Source organism: Xiphophorus couchianus, chromosome 5 (assembly GCF_001444195.1).
Source record: "Xiphophorus couchianus chromosome 5, X_couchianus-1.0, whole genome shotgun sequence".
Taxonomy (NCBI): Eukaryota; Metazoa; Chordata; class Actinopteri; order Cyprinodontiformes; family Poeciliidae; genus Xiphophorus; species Xiphophorus couchianus.
In genome coordinates, this window is record NC_040232.1 from 8,617,955 (window position 1) to 8,632,191 (window position 14,237).

Here is a 14,237-nt window from a genome sequence, read left to right on the forward strand (position 1 = left end):
TACAGCCTGCCCAAAAGGCCTGACTGAAACTAGCTGTTAGCTCGGCCTGAGCTGCTGTACTTTTGTTTTATATGATTCAATGTGAGTTTAGATATTTTAATTTGTGGGTTTTTCTGAATCCTCCTATGAGAGCATTGCTATGACGATGTCTTAGGGCCCTCGTAGATATAAAAAAAAAAAAGGAGTACATGTATGCAAAACAATTCTGAAAGTTAGAGAATAATCTCAGAAATTTTTTTTAGAACAAACAAGAACATTTCTGAGCTCCAAAAATAAAATAAAAAAACTGAGAATGTTTTTTAGACATTTTTTTGATTAATATCAGAAATTTTCTCAAAAAAACAAGGAAACGTCTAAATTTCTAAAGTTGAAAGTTTTTGATTTTTGAAACTCAGAAAATTTCCAAAATGAGTTTTTTTTTTTTTTTACTTTTTAAACTCCAAACTTTCCTTGTTTTTTGAGAAAACTTCTGAGATTAATCTAAAATTTATTTGATTTGTTTCCTGCAAACTTCTGACTTTTCACGTACAAAAACCTCCTTGTTTTTCTAAGAAAATTACGAGCTAAATCTAATTCTAATCTGCGTTTTTTTATGTGTAAAATGTCTTACAGAGAAGTTACAAAGGTTAAAGTGATCTCATTAGGAAGGTATGAGTCAGGAGAAGAAATAATCCACACCAATATATATTCACGTACTTTGGCACAATAAACACAGTCATGGAATAACAGTGATAATACTAAAATGATTTCAGTTTTAGCTTTATTTTCTCAGTTGTGTGCAATCATAGTTAATGACTAAAAAACCATATTAATTTAAATTATTTTCAAAAATGTCTCCATTCTCACTCAGTGTTTCATGAATGTGATTTTCTCCTCATCTACCTGAAGTTCTTGTTTATATTTGGTGATATTTTATTCCTAAAATTAGTAATAAATTTTAGGAATAAAATACCTAAACTTAGTTTTTTTTTAAATGATTAAAGCATTTTTAAAATGATCAAACTCTAACTTGATTTTTCTCTAATCTTGATCACATTAATTTTAAAATTATTACAAAAATATATGTCACTAATTTTATTTTTGATGTCGCACAAACTTTCAAAACAAACAAGCCTCTGTGTATGTTTTATCACCTATAAATGTGACACATTTCTTCACAGAGGTTTTTAGATTTACATATAATTTATTTTGTCACAAAGACAGGTTTTATTTAATTTTATGTAGGAGTTTTGTTCCTATTTACATTTGCCCATGTTAAATATGGATTTATATTTTAGATATGTTTATCAATTCATTCATTCATATGTGTTTTTTCTCCCTCTCTTGTTATGTAACCTAACTCTAACCTATAAATCATTCAATGATACAAACTACATTGACATAAAGATGGAAGATAAGCTCATTTTTAATTATTATCAAGTTCTCTTTCTGGTGTTTAGTGGATTTTTCCTCATATTTATAAACGTTTAGGCCTTACTCTTCTTTGATACTTCCCAAAATGTTCAAATTGATTAAATTTTCAACAATTTAAAATCAAACTCTTCATATCCAGAGATATAAATTGGATCAGAGATAGTAGGACTGGACAAAACAATGAGTGAAAAGGCAGCTAAAGACAAACTTTGGCAAAAATTTTAATCTGAGGCACTGTAAGAAAATTGAACTCATTGAAAGGAGGCGAAAAAGTAATGTAAGATATTTTAAAATGTATAGATTTGATTCTTGTCATTCTGGCTGTTTTGCGTTGTTAGTAACAATTTACTCTTTTGTTTTTAGTTGACATGCTCTAATAGAATCAAGTACTATAGATTTCATAAACAACGTGAGAAAGGTTCAGACCACCTTCATGAGTGAAGCTGAGTTTTTGAGAAGACATTGTAGAAAAATCGTAGTTAGTGGCAGCATTAGCTCCTCCGGTGGCTTCATCTAGAAGAGAAACAGACCAACAAATCAGCACATTACATGATACACTTCATTAAAGATGAGAAACCTTTGAAAAATTATTATGCTCTCATTTTTATGTCCCCAAAACTTTGGTATTTTCAATTATTTGTGTTTTTAATCCACTGTATGATCACTATTGTCCAGCAGATTTCCAGCCAACAGTGACGACGTGACACAGCACCGAGTTTATCGTTAACAGAATAGCATGTTTCTGAATTCCTGATTTACAATCAACCAGGTGTGGCAAAGTTTATAAAAGAATCATTACCTGAAGGAAGTGCATAAGAGCCAAAGTCAAGATATGTTCTGCATAATTACAGTTAAATCTGAAAGGGGAAACATCTATTTATGGGAATCTTTATGGTTCCCATAAAGATTCATAAAGCTTTTGGTGGATTTAATTTTATATGTTTTTTTAATGGTCTTTGGTGGATTTAATTTTATATGGGGTTTTTTAACGCCTAACACTGCGTCTAAATTCAACCTGCTCCGTCGCTTTAAAGCACTTTGGACCCGTGTCCTTAGGTTTATTCAGCCATTTATCAATGCCTGTCATTTAACAAGCTGTGAATAATTAAGTGAAAGAACTTTCCATTCTGTTGTGACTTACACTTATATGTGGTTAACATATTTAACCTGATTTTAACATTATTGTACATAACTACAAAAGGGTGAAGTGAAATTTAAGTGCTAAGCATGATTTATTTTGGAGAGCGGAAGTCTTTTATTTTGAAGAATATTTAACAGGACATAGTTTTTTCTTTTGTCATATCTGGCCTTCTGTTGATTTTGGTTGCTAGGTTACAAACAGCCGTTGCGGTTAGCATCTGTCGCCATTTTTGCTCAATAAAAACTGAACAGAAGCATGTTTGCTTTTCATTCGGTGGGTACAGAATCCAGAAATTGTACTTAAGAGTAGCCATACTTCAAAATGAAATTACTCAATAAAAATAAAAAGTACAGCTTAGTAAAAATACCCTACGCGTATTTTTGTTCTATTTTTTAAAAAAAAGTTACTCAAATGCAACTAGTTACTACATAACTCTAGGAAAAGACGATGCATCTCTCTAACTTGACTGAACCTCAAAACAAATCAGTTTATTGTCTTCCAGTCATTACAGGAAGCAGCAGCTTCCAAAATTCCCAGGTGTTTCTGCCGCCATCTTTGCTCATTTAGCTCAGCCTCCAAGCTCCTGCATCAACAGCAGTAATGACATTAGGAAAGACTTAAGGAAATGTATGTTTCCATCTGTTACAAATTGTTGGGTCTAAATACCTATTAAACAAAACACAGGAAAGACAAGAGAGTTAAATTCTTTTTGTACTCGCGAGGAGAGCAGACAGAGAGATGCTTTCAGTTACAAATCTCCAACCGCTCTGAAAACACATCTCCCGCTCCCTCTATTTTATTGCTTTTTTAGGGGACCCTCTTACACTGAGCGCTTTAACTCTCAAAGGGAGGGGAAAACAATTTATCACATTGTTGCAGCGCTAATGACATTTACTATTAGACACATGTTATCTACACTCTAAATCTTTCTGCTCCAGTCGAGTACCAGACACGGCGTCGAGTACCACAGGAGAGCAGACAGAGTTGTCTCCGCTATCTCCACGAAGGCTTCACTGCTCTCTTTCTCAAAGAGGTCACAGGAAGGAATCATAATTATTCAACACACAGAGACATTACTTAGAATAGAGGAAAAAGAGAAAAAGCATATAATTAAACATTATCTAAATGTTACTACAAAGCTACATGATACAACGAATATTTGATAATTACTAAAAATACAATTTATCCAACACAAATGTATTTTACTGCATTTTATTCAAGAGATATCTGAACAATTGTATAATTTTAAACTACTGGGTGGTTTGTTAAAATCAATGCAAAAGCTATAGAAAGTAAAATGTTTCTGGCTGAAAGTAAGCAATGGAAAGATGGTGAGACAAATTCGTAAATTTTTAAAAACAACTTGGATAACTTATTTATCATGTTTGATTGTTTTTAAACATAAATATGTTGTGCAGGGACTGCAGGAACTCATCCCTCAAACTTGACCATTTATTTTTTTGTGTTACATTTTATTATTAGACTCTCCAGAGCTGTATAATAACAGAAACAAAAAACTTTGCAGATGTAAAGACAAATACACACCTGATTAAGGATTTCAAAGCTGCCCTCTAGTTGTATTGAACAGCAGGTGTCTCCACTACTTCATGTCTGGGTTCAGTACAACTCCAAGGTCACATGTCTCTTCAGGGTAAAACATCCTTCTTATATAAATGCAGTTGTAGTTTCAGCTTCTTTAGTGGAAACACAGAGGGAAGGAAAGAGCCGACAGAACCATCAGGTAGAAATTTGTTTTTGAAGATTTTTAACAGATCACCACTGCTTGGTTTCAGACTAAGCTGGACTTCGGTCCTGTTTTGTTGCAAAACGAAATATCTAAAAGTATTTAAAAAGAAATAAGAGACTTACTTTGACTATTAGAATCTCTACTTTCTTCTCAACATTCATGACAGGTAAAATTAGTAATAAGTGTTTTATGTGTTTTTGTCTTCTAACAGATCAACACCTGAGACAACAAAGGTAAGTTTTTCCGTTTGGTCCTCCAAACATGAGCAGGTCTTGTTACTTATATGAATTACTGTCCTTGAAATACCAAATTTCCACTTAACTTCATATTTTGGTATGTCTGATGATGTAATTTTAAAATATTTAATTATTGATGTTTTGATTAGTTACTCAGTACTTGAGTAGACTTTTACCAAATACTTTTGTACCCTTATTTGAGTAATTTCTTGGACCGCTACTTTTTACTTTTTGTTGATTAAAAATATGTGAAAGTAGCGCTACTCTTACTTGAGTACAATTTTTGGGTACTCTGCCCACCTCTGGTAATATATACAGTCGTTACATATTACAGAACTTAAATAGCCATACCTGAGCTGTGATTGTGTTAATATTTGATTGAAACTGTGAAAAACAGATGATTTAAAACGGATTGAAAACCTTGAAATTTTGCGTTGTCTTTTTTAAACCTTTTTCACACTTTAGGTAGTTATTCAAACTCTGACATTTTCAAATAAATATATCTCCAAATAAAACAAAAGTTATGAGACCTAGTATTTGATATGTTTTTCAGTGAGAGATTTAATATCTTAAGTAAAATACTGTTAACTTCAGACAGAGTCAGTATTTAGCATAAATTAGATCCCACACACTTGGAAAAAGTACCGAAACCAAATGTTTGGAGAGTCCTGTAAGTGGATGCAAAATAAGATTTAACATGAGCCATAGATATTCTAAGCGTACATGAAGCAAATAGATTTATTTCAGATAAATGTTCACTTTTGTCTAGTAAAAACACTGAACTGAAAATGAACTGAACTGTTTTCAGATGGGTTGCCTGTTCTTGATGGTGCTTTCACTGACTGTGTTGCTGCTTGATGCAAACAATTTCCCACCTGTAAACATGGGCCGACTACAATATGCAGTTTCACAAATCTTGAATCGGTAAGTTGAACTTCTTTATTTTTATAGTAAAACTGGTTGTCAATTGATTCCAGTATTTAACCGGGTATAATTAATCATGTTTCTAAAATATGTCTGTGTTCTTCCTCAGCTACAGACCAAGCTATGAGGTTGAAGGTCAAAGGTGCGCAAGTTACAACATTCATGATTTTTGAGTTCATCTAAACAACAGAACAGTTTGGAACTTACAAAAAAAGAAGTGACATTTAATCTGTCATTTTAATTTCAAATAATAAATAATCTAAGTTACTTTTGACAGGTCTTTAATTAGTTTATAACATTTTTTGCTTTTTGTTTATTGAGTTATTAAAAATAATAAGTTGCAGAGTAGAAGTAACGTCAATATTTTTGTTTTCATGTGTTTTAGGTTTTTGTTCTGGTTAAATAATTAGTACAGTAATGTTTGTGTGGAAAAATAATAAAACTGATTGCACAGATCATCCATTTCTATTGATGAAATCCACATTCTTAAAAATTGGTTCTTGTTTAACTGTGATGTACCTGCCTAGTTTGGGATTGGATTGGACCAAATATCAGGCCTGTCACGATAACAAATTTTCCTGGACGATAAATTGTTCCAGACGTTATTGCGATAAACAATAATATTGTTGTTTTGAGACCATTTTTAAGTAATATGATGGTAATGGCAAAAACACAAGAACACGTTCCCAAAGATCAGTAAACTTTAAATTCTAATGAACATTTAATACTGGAACTGGAAGACATTTTAAATATCCAAAATAAGTCAACAAAACAACAAATATAAAATGAATTTTGGAGTCTTTCTAGACAAAATTGTCCTTAAAAAAAGGGTTAGATGACACCAAACTGAAGACGTTTATCATCCAGTTTTTGGTAGGAAGAGAGAGAAAAAAGAGATAAACGATAAATCACGGCAATGGAAGTAATTGAGTTTGTTTGAATTTATCATGCGATTAATTGATTTATTGATTATTGTGACCAAATATCTATCTACAGTACATAGATTGTTCATAAAGATTTTTTTGATCTGCTTTTTTTTCCACATTTACAGTGTGTTTTAGTAAAATACACTAAAAAAATAGGATTGGTAAATTTGTGAATTTATTCCTGACATCGTTACATCTGATGTTTTACACACTAATCAGATTTCCATCTCATTTGACTGTCTGTTTTTGTGTTCAGTAAATTTTTCTGTTATTTCTTTTTACAGGAAAACCCCCATGTTCAGTCTGGTTGCGAGAATCCCGTTCAACAGTGAAACTAATCAGTATGATATCAGCCAAGTCACTGATGATGCCAATAATGTAAAGGACACCATCGTAGGTTGTGAGGTTTACACTGGAACAAATATACTGGCAGCCACAGTTTTAAGATGGCCTGATGTTGTGGCTCAGTGTCCGGATGGACGTGTTCAGTGGCCTATAAGAAGCCAGGCTACAACTTGGGCGGACGCGTACTGTCAGAATGCGAGGTCATTTAATGAAGGCAGAGCTGAGCATGCAGAGTATCGTATTCTGCAGAACTTGCATACTTGGCTCAACAATCAAAATATGGGACAAGACCTGTTGCTTTTTTACGCCTTTGCTTCTCCATGTACTAGAACATGTACAAACAGAGACAGTGACTATAATATTCTGAGTCCCTTGACAGGCTACGTAGAGTTTAACATAGTGTTTGTGTTTTCTAAAGTGCACCAGCCTAGAAATGTCATTATGTCTCCAGACGTTCTACAGGATGCTCTGAAGAACCTGGGGGGAACAATCGGTCTGGACCGCATATTTCGTTGTGATAGGGTGAATGGTAGGATAAAATGTGTAAACTGTAATGATAATGAAAATGTTGCTGGGTGGTGTTATGATGATAATCAACCGCCAGCCTAAAAAGGCCGGGGGTAAACAGTAGGTGGGGCTCCCATGATTCATTACATGAACTTTAGCTTTGCAGGAACATGAGGTTTATTTTTAAAATAATATCTAAGTATTTGTTAGTCAGCTGAGTCCATGTCCAGTCTAGCTTCATTTGAATCTAACCCAAGCTATTAGAAATTAACTGATTTCACTGACCAAGAAATTTTGATGAAAACTGCATTTTATATTTCCTCAGGTCGTTTTTGTGTGATATTAAAGTTTGATTTATGATCTGAAATATTAAATGTGCATTAAAAAGAAAAAAAAGAATTTTCTGAGAAAAAAAACTTTTCTACAGTGTGTGTAAATTTTTGTGAGATTTGATTGCAGAGTTATAATCAGAATTTATTTTTAGTGATTCATAATATATTCACAATAATGATGTACTTAATGGACTTCAATTTTTCTTCTTTCATAATAAAGCTTTGCTCAGCATTCAGACTGTTTTATATTTATTTTTGTTCTTTTTGAAACAAGTTTCTCATTGTATCACAACAAAGTAAAAATTTGCAAAGTTTTGACCAAGAAGAAAAAAACATCAAACACATTTGACCAAAAAAAAAAAAAACTGCATCCATTTTTAAAAAAGCAAAGATCTTTATTATCTTTACAAAAATGCTTCCTGTAGTGCTACTGATTGCTACAGGAGGCATTCATAAATCAGTTTTCTGCCTTTTACTTTCGTTCCCTTTTACACCAAAAGTATTAAAACTTTTGCCAGGTTGTCGTTCCACTGTTGGTGCTCTAACACATCTATGGTGGGTGCGGAAAGTATTCGAAGCACCAGGGGCGCCGCAAGGAATCTTGGGCCCCATGACAAAAAATAAAAGTGTCTCCCAACCCACCTGTGCAGCTGCTGTTACAATTTCTTGAGTCTATCTGACCTATCAAAAGCGTCACAATTTTAAAGGGTTGCAACTGCCTTACTTTCTTTGGTTCAATACTGATAGTAACACAATATTTACTGCTCGTGAATTTTACATGAAACAGTCTGCATACAGTATGCAAGTAGGTTGCTTAAATTTTTTTATATTAGTTTTAGATTACTGAAATCTTATACGGCACCCCTGCAAAGCACATTACATTTTTCATTCTTTGTTTCATCACAGCCATTTGGTAAAATCAAAAAAGTTCATATTATTTCTCATGAATATACACTCAGCATCATCTGATGATCATTATCAGTACAGTGATCATTGAAATACATAGAATATGTTGAAATAATCAAGCTGGAAAACACCAAGGGCAGCCTTCCTCAACCTCTGTTTGGTTATGCCTATCGCATGGCAGCTCCTGTCTGGGGAAGAGAGAAAACATCCCTCCCTGCCCAACAAACACACTGCTAATATATTTTCAATAACAATTGTTCCACCAAAAACAGAAAATGGTTAAAAAATAATTAAAGCTGCAGTTTTTAACTTCAATTACTTAAAAAAAACAAAACAAAACATATTTGTCAAAACTATCACAATGTTGTGACAGTACGATATAAGAAAGATAATCTGTGGAAAAAAAGGAGCTCCTCTGCCTTCTTCTATGGGCTTTATGTCATCTATAGAAATACACTGCTCTATTTAAAACAACCAATCAGAACCAGGAGGAGGGTCTTAGCACTGTCAACCGCCCTTGTGTACGTGCCACTTACACCCTCCATTTTACCCGAATGCTCAGGTTATTATCATAGCTACTGATAATGGCAGATAAACAGTTTTACTGGAATGGTAGATTTTTCTCTCCATCATTACCACATTGAGGAGCAAGTACACGAGATTGATTGACAGTGCTAAGACCCTCCTCCTGGCTCTGATAGGTTGTTTGTGACCAGGAGCGGTGCTTTTCTTCAGATGACAATAGTAGAGCTGGAAGGAGGTGCAAGAGCTCAATCTTAGATTATCTGTCTCATATTTTACTGTCACAACATTTTGACACTTTAAACAAATATTTTAAAAAGACAACTATTTTTGTAAAGCTTTAAAAGTTACAGATTTTAAAACAATAGTCATCTAAACAGTAAAGAAAGGTATAAAAAGATGGCTTAGGTCTGATAAATTGATTCTTCACTTTCAAAGAAAAACAAATGCTTACACTTTTGAAAATCTTCAGAATAATTTCCTTACAGACACCTTGGGTGAGCAATTGAAATGCTGTTATGGTGGTTATCCTGTTGTCACTATCTAATTTCTGTTTTTCTTCTTCTGAACAAACCAATGATTATTTAAAAATCTATTATCAGACGACTGATTCTATCTTGATTAGGATTTAGCCAACACAATCCAACAGGCTTTCTGTGTGCTAAAAAGATAGGAGGAAGAGTTTATCACAATCTCCCGAGAAAGAAATGCAGACAAACTCGTAAAACTGGTGCAGTCACATCTGACGTTTCCTTAAAGCGTTGTTTCCTCTGATTATGTTCACTTTATCAACACCTTTACTCCTGACACAAAGAGAAAACATCAGAAGCGTCTTTACAACACAAGAAGGTAAAGATTTTTGTTACGAACATTTCTGTTAAGATGTTATTTAAGTCTTACTTCACTAAAAAAGCCAATTCACTGGACATCCGAATATCTAAAATTGCCCAAATGAACAAATTATTTTAATGTTAAATTTGCACTACACCCCCAAAAGCCTAGTTTTTAAAGATATTTCATTTTAGAATTAAGATTTTCATTTTTATGTCATAACATGGACGACTGTAGGGGACACAGGATTTTTGTATGTAGAAAAAATACCTTAGCATTACTTCCTTGATACGTAACATTTATCATTGCTGTACCTGATGAAGCAGTGCAGTTAGTTGTTTTGTGTATTTTTAATTGTTTAGATACTTGTAGTGTGATGAAGATTCTGTCTCTTTAGCGTTTTCTTCAGATTTGGATTTATTTTATCAAGACTAAAATCTTCAGATGAAGCACATTTCAAAAATCAGCTAACATAAGAAATACAAAAAACAAATTTTAAATGAAAATTGTATCTGCTATCGAAAAAAACCTGCCACATCTAACTATGGACTTTAAAAACTGGTAGCAACATTCTTGGCGTCAACAAATGTAAACAAAAAAAAAACTAGCAACCTGTTTGCATTGCTGTAGATGAATGTTTCTTGATCTATGCCTTGAAAGTTGTTTCAAAAATAAGGTTGTTCTTACTTTCTTGATTTTTCTGCTTTTTAAAACTTTTCTTTATTTCACCAACTGAAATATTTTTAAGCTGACATTAAAGTCCACCCAAATAATCCCATAATAATAATGTGAAAAAGCGTAAATGTGAATCTTGCCCCATCTCTTGCCATTGATCTCCTGTAATTACAATTTTAAATACCGTACTTGTCATCACAATTTTAGCAACAGAACATCTCTCCAGAGTACACTGTCATTGGAAACATGATTCTTCAGTCTGATTGTCTTATCACACAATGAAACAAGGACCTGTTGTTCTGAACCACTGACATGTTAATGGATACAGATATTTAATTTTGAAAGATTAACTAAGAATTTTTAGGAAGATACTGGCTTTTGAGAAATGCAGTTTTGCAAATGTTTTAGATGAAAAATGGTAACTTCAGACACTGTCAGCCCTCTTCCCCCATCAAACTCACTGTACAGTGAATCCACTAAATGAATGTGATGTTAAACTTTAAACGTTAAAATAAGATATTTAAATCAAAGGTAAACATAAATGTTCACTTTTGTCTAGTAAAAATACTGAACTGAAAATGAACTGAACAGTTTTCAGATGGGTCTCCTGTCCTTCATGGTGCTTTCACTGACTGTGTTGCTGCAAACAGTTTCCCGCCTGCAGTGGACGAGACCCAACTAAAAAATCTAGTTTCACAAGTCTTGAATCTGTAAGTTTAATTTCTTTGTTTTCTGTAGGGAAACTGGATGTAGACTGATTTCTTATGTTTCACTGGGTGCAATTAAAAATGTTTCTAAAACATGTCTGTGTTCTTCCTCAGCTACAGACCAACATACGAGTTCAATAATTCTATGTAAGTTACAGCATCCTTGATTTTTAATATCCAAACAACAGAATACTTTGGAGCTGCCAGAAAAGAGGGGACATTTAATGTGTAGTTTAAATTTCAAATAGTAAATTACAGAAATAACAAAACTTACTTTTTATGATAATTTTAAATTCTTAATGAAGTTATTAAGCATAGTAGGCTGTAGCATAGAGTCAGTGTCAATACTTTTAGTTTTTATGTGTTTCTGCTTTTCTTCCTGATTAATTACTAAAGCAATCTGTGTATGAAAAATAATAAAACTCAATAGATAATCAATTCCCATTGATACTTAAACATCAACTGTTAAACTGTAATTTATTTGTCTGGTTTGGCATTGGATTGGACCAAACATCGATCTACATGGACTGTTTCTAAAAAAATTTTGATCTTTAACTTATTCCTTTTACATTTACAGTGAAATTTATTTCAGTACTTCTGATTGTTTATACACATACTGGTACTTGAGACACAACGACCACAACATGCACAAACCCCCTGAAGCAATTCTGCCACAAGCACAATTCCTGCTTTACTCTGAAATTGCAGTTTTAAAACACACATTTTTCAAAACACTGCACACAGTTTTCTGCATTTGGGACAATTTTCATTAGGAAAATCTAATGTTTCTAAAATTCTAAATCAATTGCCCTTAACTTAGAATTATTAAGGGCATATAGGCCTTCTGGACCTACTTGGGCGCACAAGTCCGCTCATGATGTGCCCCACAAGATGCCTCCCTGGGTGTTTGTCCAGATCGCCACTGAATAAAATATATTTGATACTTTGCATTTGTGTGTTCTGAGTATAAAAACAATATTTTTTAAAACATTTACAACACACTTGTGTATGTACTGTCTGCAGTAAATGTAACACTGAATATAAAAGGGCTAAGACATTATGATGGGCGGTAAAGAAGTGTTTTCCATTCATCATGGTGTTTTACATTGAGCACATCAGTGTTCAAATATAAATGTGAGGGTTTGTGTGTGCCATCTGAAAACAAAATACAATTGTAGGAAGAGATAATATTGAATGTCAAATTTCATTTTGCAAGAGAATTTAAGGGTTTTGCTCATTCTGTGTGTGTTAATTTGTATGTAGAGTTCTAAAAGTATAAGGTAGGTTTTCAGAAAATGTGTGTAAACTATTGAGAAAAACTGTAAAATACACTATAGGTAAGATACAAAAACCAAGCTTGGTCAAGTTGTGAATTTATTCCTGACATCTTTCTGTCCTATGTCTGATATTTTGCACACTAATCAGGTTTCCATATCATTTGACTGTCTGTTTTTGAACTGTGTTCAGTAATTTTTTCTGTTATTTCTTTTAACAGGAAACGCCCCATGTTCAGTCTGGTTGCGAGAATTCCGTTCAACAGTGAAACTAATCAGTATGATATCAGCCAAGTCACTGATGATGCCAATAATGTAAAGGACACCATCATAGGTTGTGACGTTTACAATGGAACAAATATACTGGCAGCCACAGTTTTAAGATGGCCTGATGTTGTGGATCAGTGTCCGGATGGACGTGTTCAGTGGCCTATAAGAAGCCAGGCTAGAACTTGGGCGGAGGCGTACCGTCAGAATACGAGGTCATTTAATGAAGGCACAGCTGTGCATGCAGAGTATCGTACTCTTCAGAACTTGCATACTTGGCTCAACAATCACAATATAGGACAAGACCTGTTGCTTATTTATGTCTATGCTTCTCCATGTGCTAAGAGATGTACAAACAGAGACAATAAGGGTAATATTCTGAAACTCTTAACAGACTATGTAGAGTTTAACATAGTGTTTGTGTTTTCTAAAGTATTCAAGCCTAGAAATACCATTATACCTCCAGAGGATCTACAGGATGCTCTGAGGAACCTGGGGGGAACAATTGGTCTGCAACGCATATTTCGTTGTGATGAAGTGAATGGTAGGATGAAATGTGTAAACTGTAGTAATAATACTGGAAATATTACTGGGTGGTGTTATGATGATAATCAACAGCCTGGCAAAAAAAGGCAGGGGGTAAACAGTAGGTGGGGCTCCCATGATTCATTACATGAACTTTAGCTTTACAGGAACATGAGTTTAATTTTTAAAATAATATCTAAGTATTTGTTAGTCAGCTGAGTCCATGTCCAGTCTAGCTTCATTTGAATCTAACCCAAGCTATTAGAAATTAACTGATTTCACTGACCAATAAATGATGATGAAAACTGCATTTTATATTTCCCCGTTTTTGTGTGATATTAAAGTTGGTTTCATAATCTGAAATATTAAATGTGCATTAAAAAGAAATAAATGGAATCTATGATTTAAAAAAAAAAACGTTTCTGCTGTACTTTATATGTATACTTTTCTAACATTTGATGTCCTTAATTGTAAATAATTAAATAATTACTTAATTATTATTTTATTAGTAATTACTGTACTTAAATAATTACTTAAATTAAAATGTACACATTTGTTTGGTTTTAAAAAGCTGTTGGTAGAAAATAACCCAGACTATTAAATGTATTCATTTCTTGAAATTGCAGAGTTACTATCAGATTTTATTTTATTGATTCATAATATATTCACAATAATGATGTATTTACTGGACTTTATTTTTATGCCTTTATTTTCCCTTCAGAATAAAGCTTTGCTCAGCATTCAGTCTGTTTTATGTTTATTTCTGTTCTCAGGGAACAACGTCCTGACCTTTTCATAATAAAGTAAAATTTTGCAAAGTTTTGACCAAGAAGAAAAACCATTAAGCACATGCCCAAAAACAAAAAAATAACTGTCTCACAATTCACACACAATGCAAGAATTGACAAAAAAAATCTATTTAAGAAATAGATTTTAAGAAAGGCTGAGGTCTTTATTAT

General features: G+C 33.2%; 2 protein-coding genes across 3 annotated transcripts; both read left to right on the forward strand.

Annotated features, from left to right (window-relative positions):
• Positions 1–4,226: 4,226 nt before the first annotated feature.
• LOC114145655 (uncharacterized) lies at positions 4,227–13,750 on the forward strand. 2 transcript variants are annotated; one of them, XM_028019315.1, is made up of 6 exons: positions 4,227–4,295; positions 4,513–4,534; positions 5,346–5,461; positions 5,571–5,603; positions 6,672–7,345; positions 13,386–13,750. In XM_028019315.1, exons 3-5 carry the CDS (start codon positions 5,346–5,348, stop codon positions 7,339–7,341), a joined length of 819 nt encoding a protein of 272 aa, XP_027875116.1. In that variant the 5' UTR covers positions 4,227–4,295; positions 4,513–4,534; the 3' UTR covers positions 7,342–7,345; positions 13,386–13,750. The 2 variants fall into 2 exon arrangements, with proteins under 2 accessions (XP_027875116.1, XP_027875115.1); XM_028019314.1 differs by lacking the exon at positions 13,386–13,750 and having other exon boundaries at positions 6,672–7,807.
• LOC114145036 (uncharacterized) lies at positions 9,769–14,066 on the forward strand. Its single transcript, XM_028018358.1, has 5 exons — positions 9,769–9,848; positions 11,104–11,215; positions 11,327–11,359; positions 12,708–13,392; positions 14,052–14,066. Exons 1-5 carry the CDS (start codon positions 9,776–9,778, stop codon positions 14,064–14,066), a joined length of 918 nt encoding a protein of 305 aa, XP_027874159.1. The 5' UTR covers positions 9,769–9,775.
• The last annotated feature ends 171 nt before the right edge of the window (positions 14,067–14,237 follow it).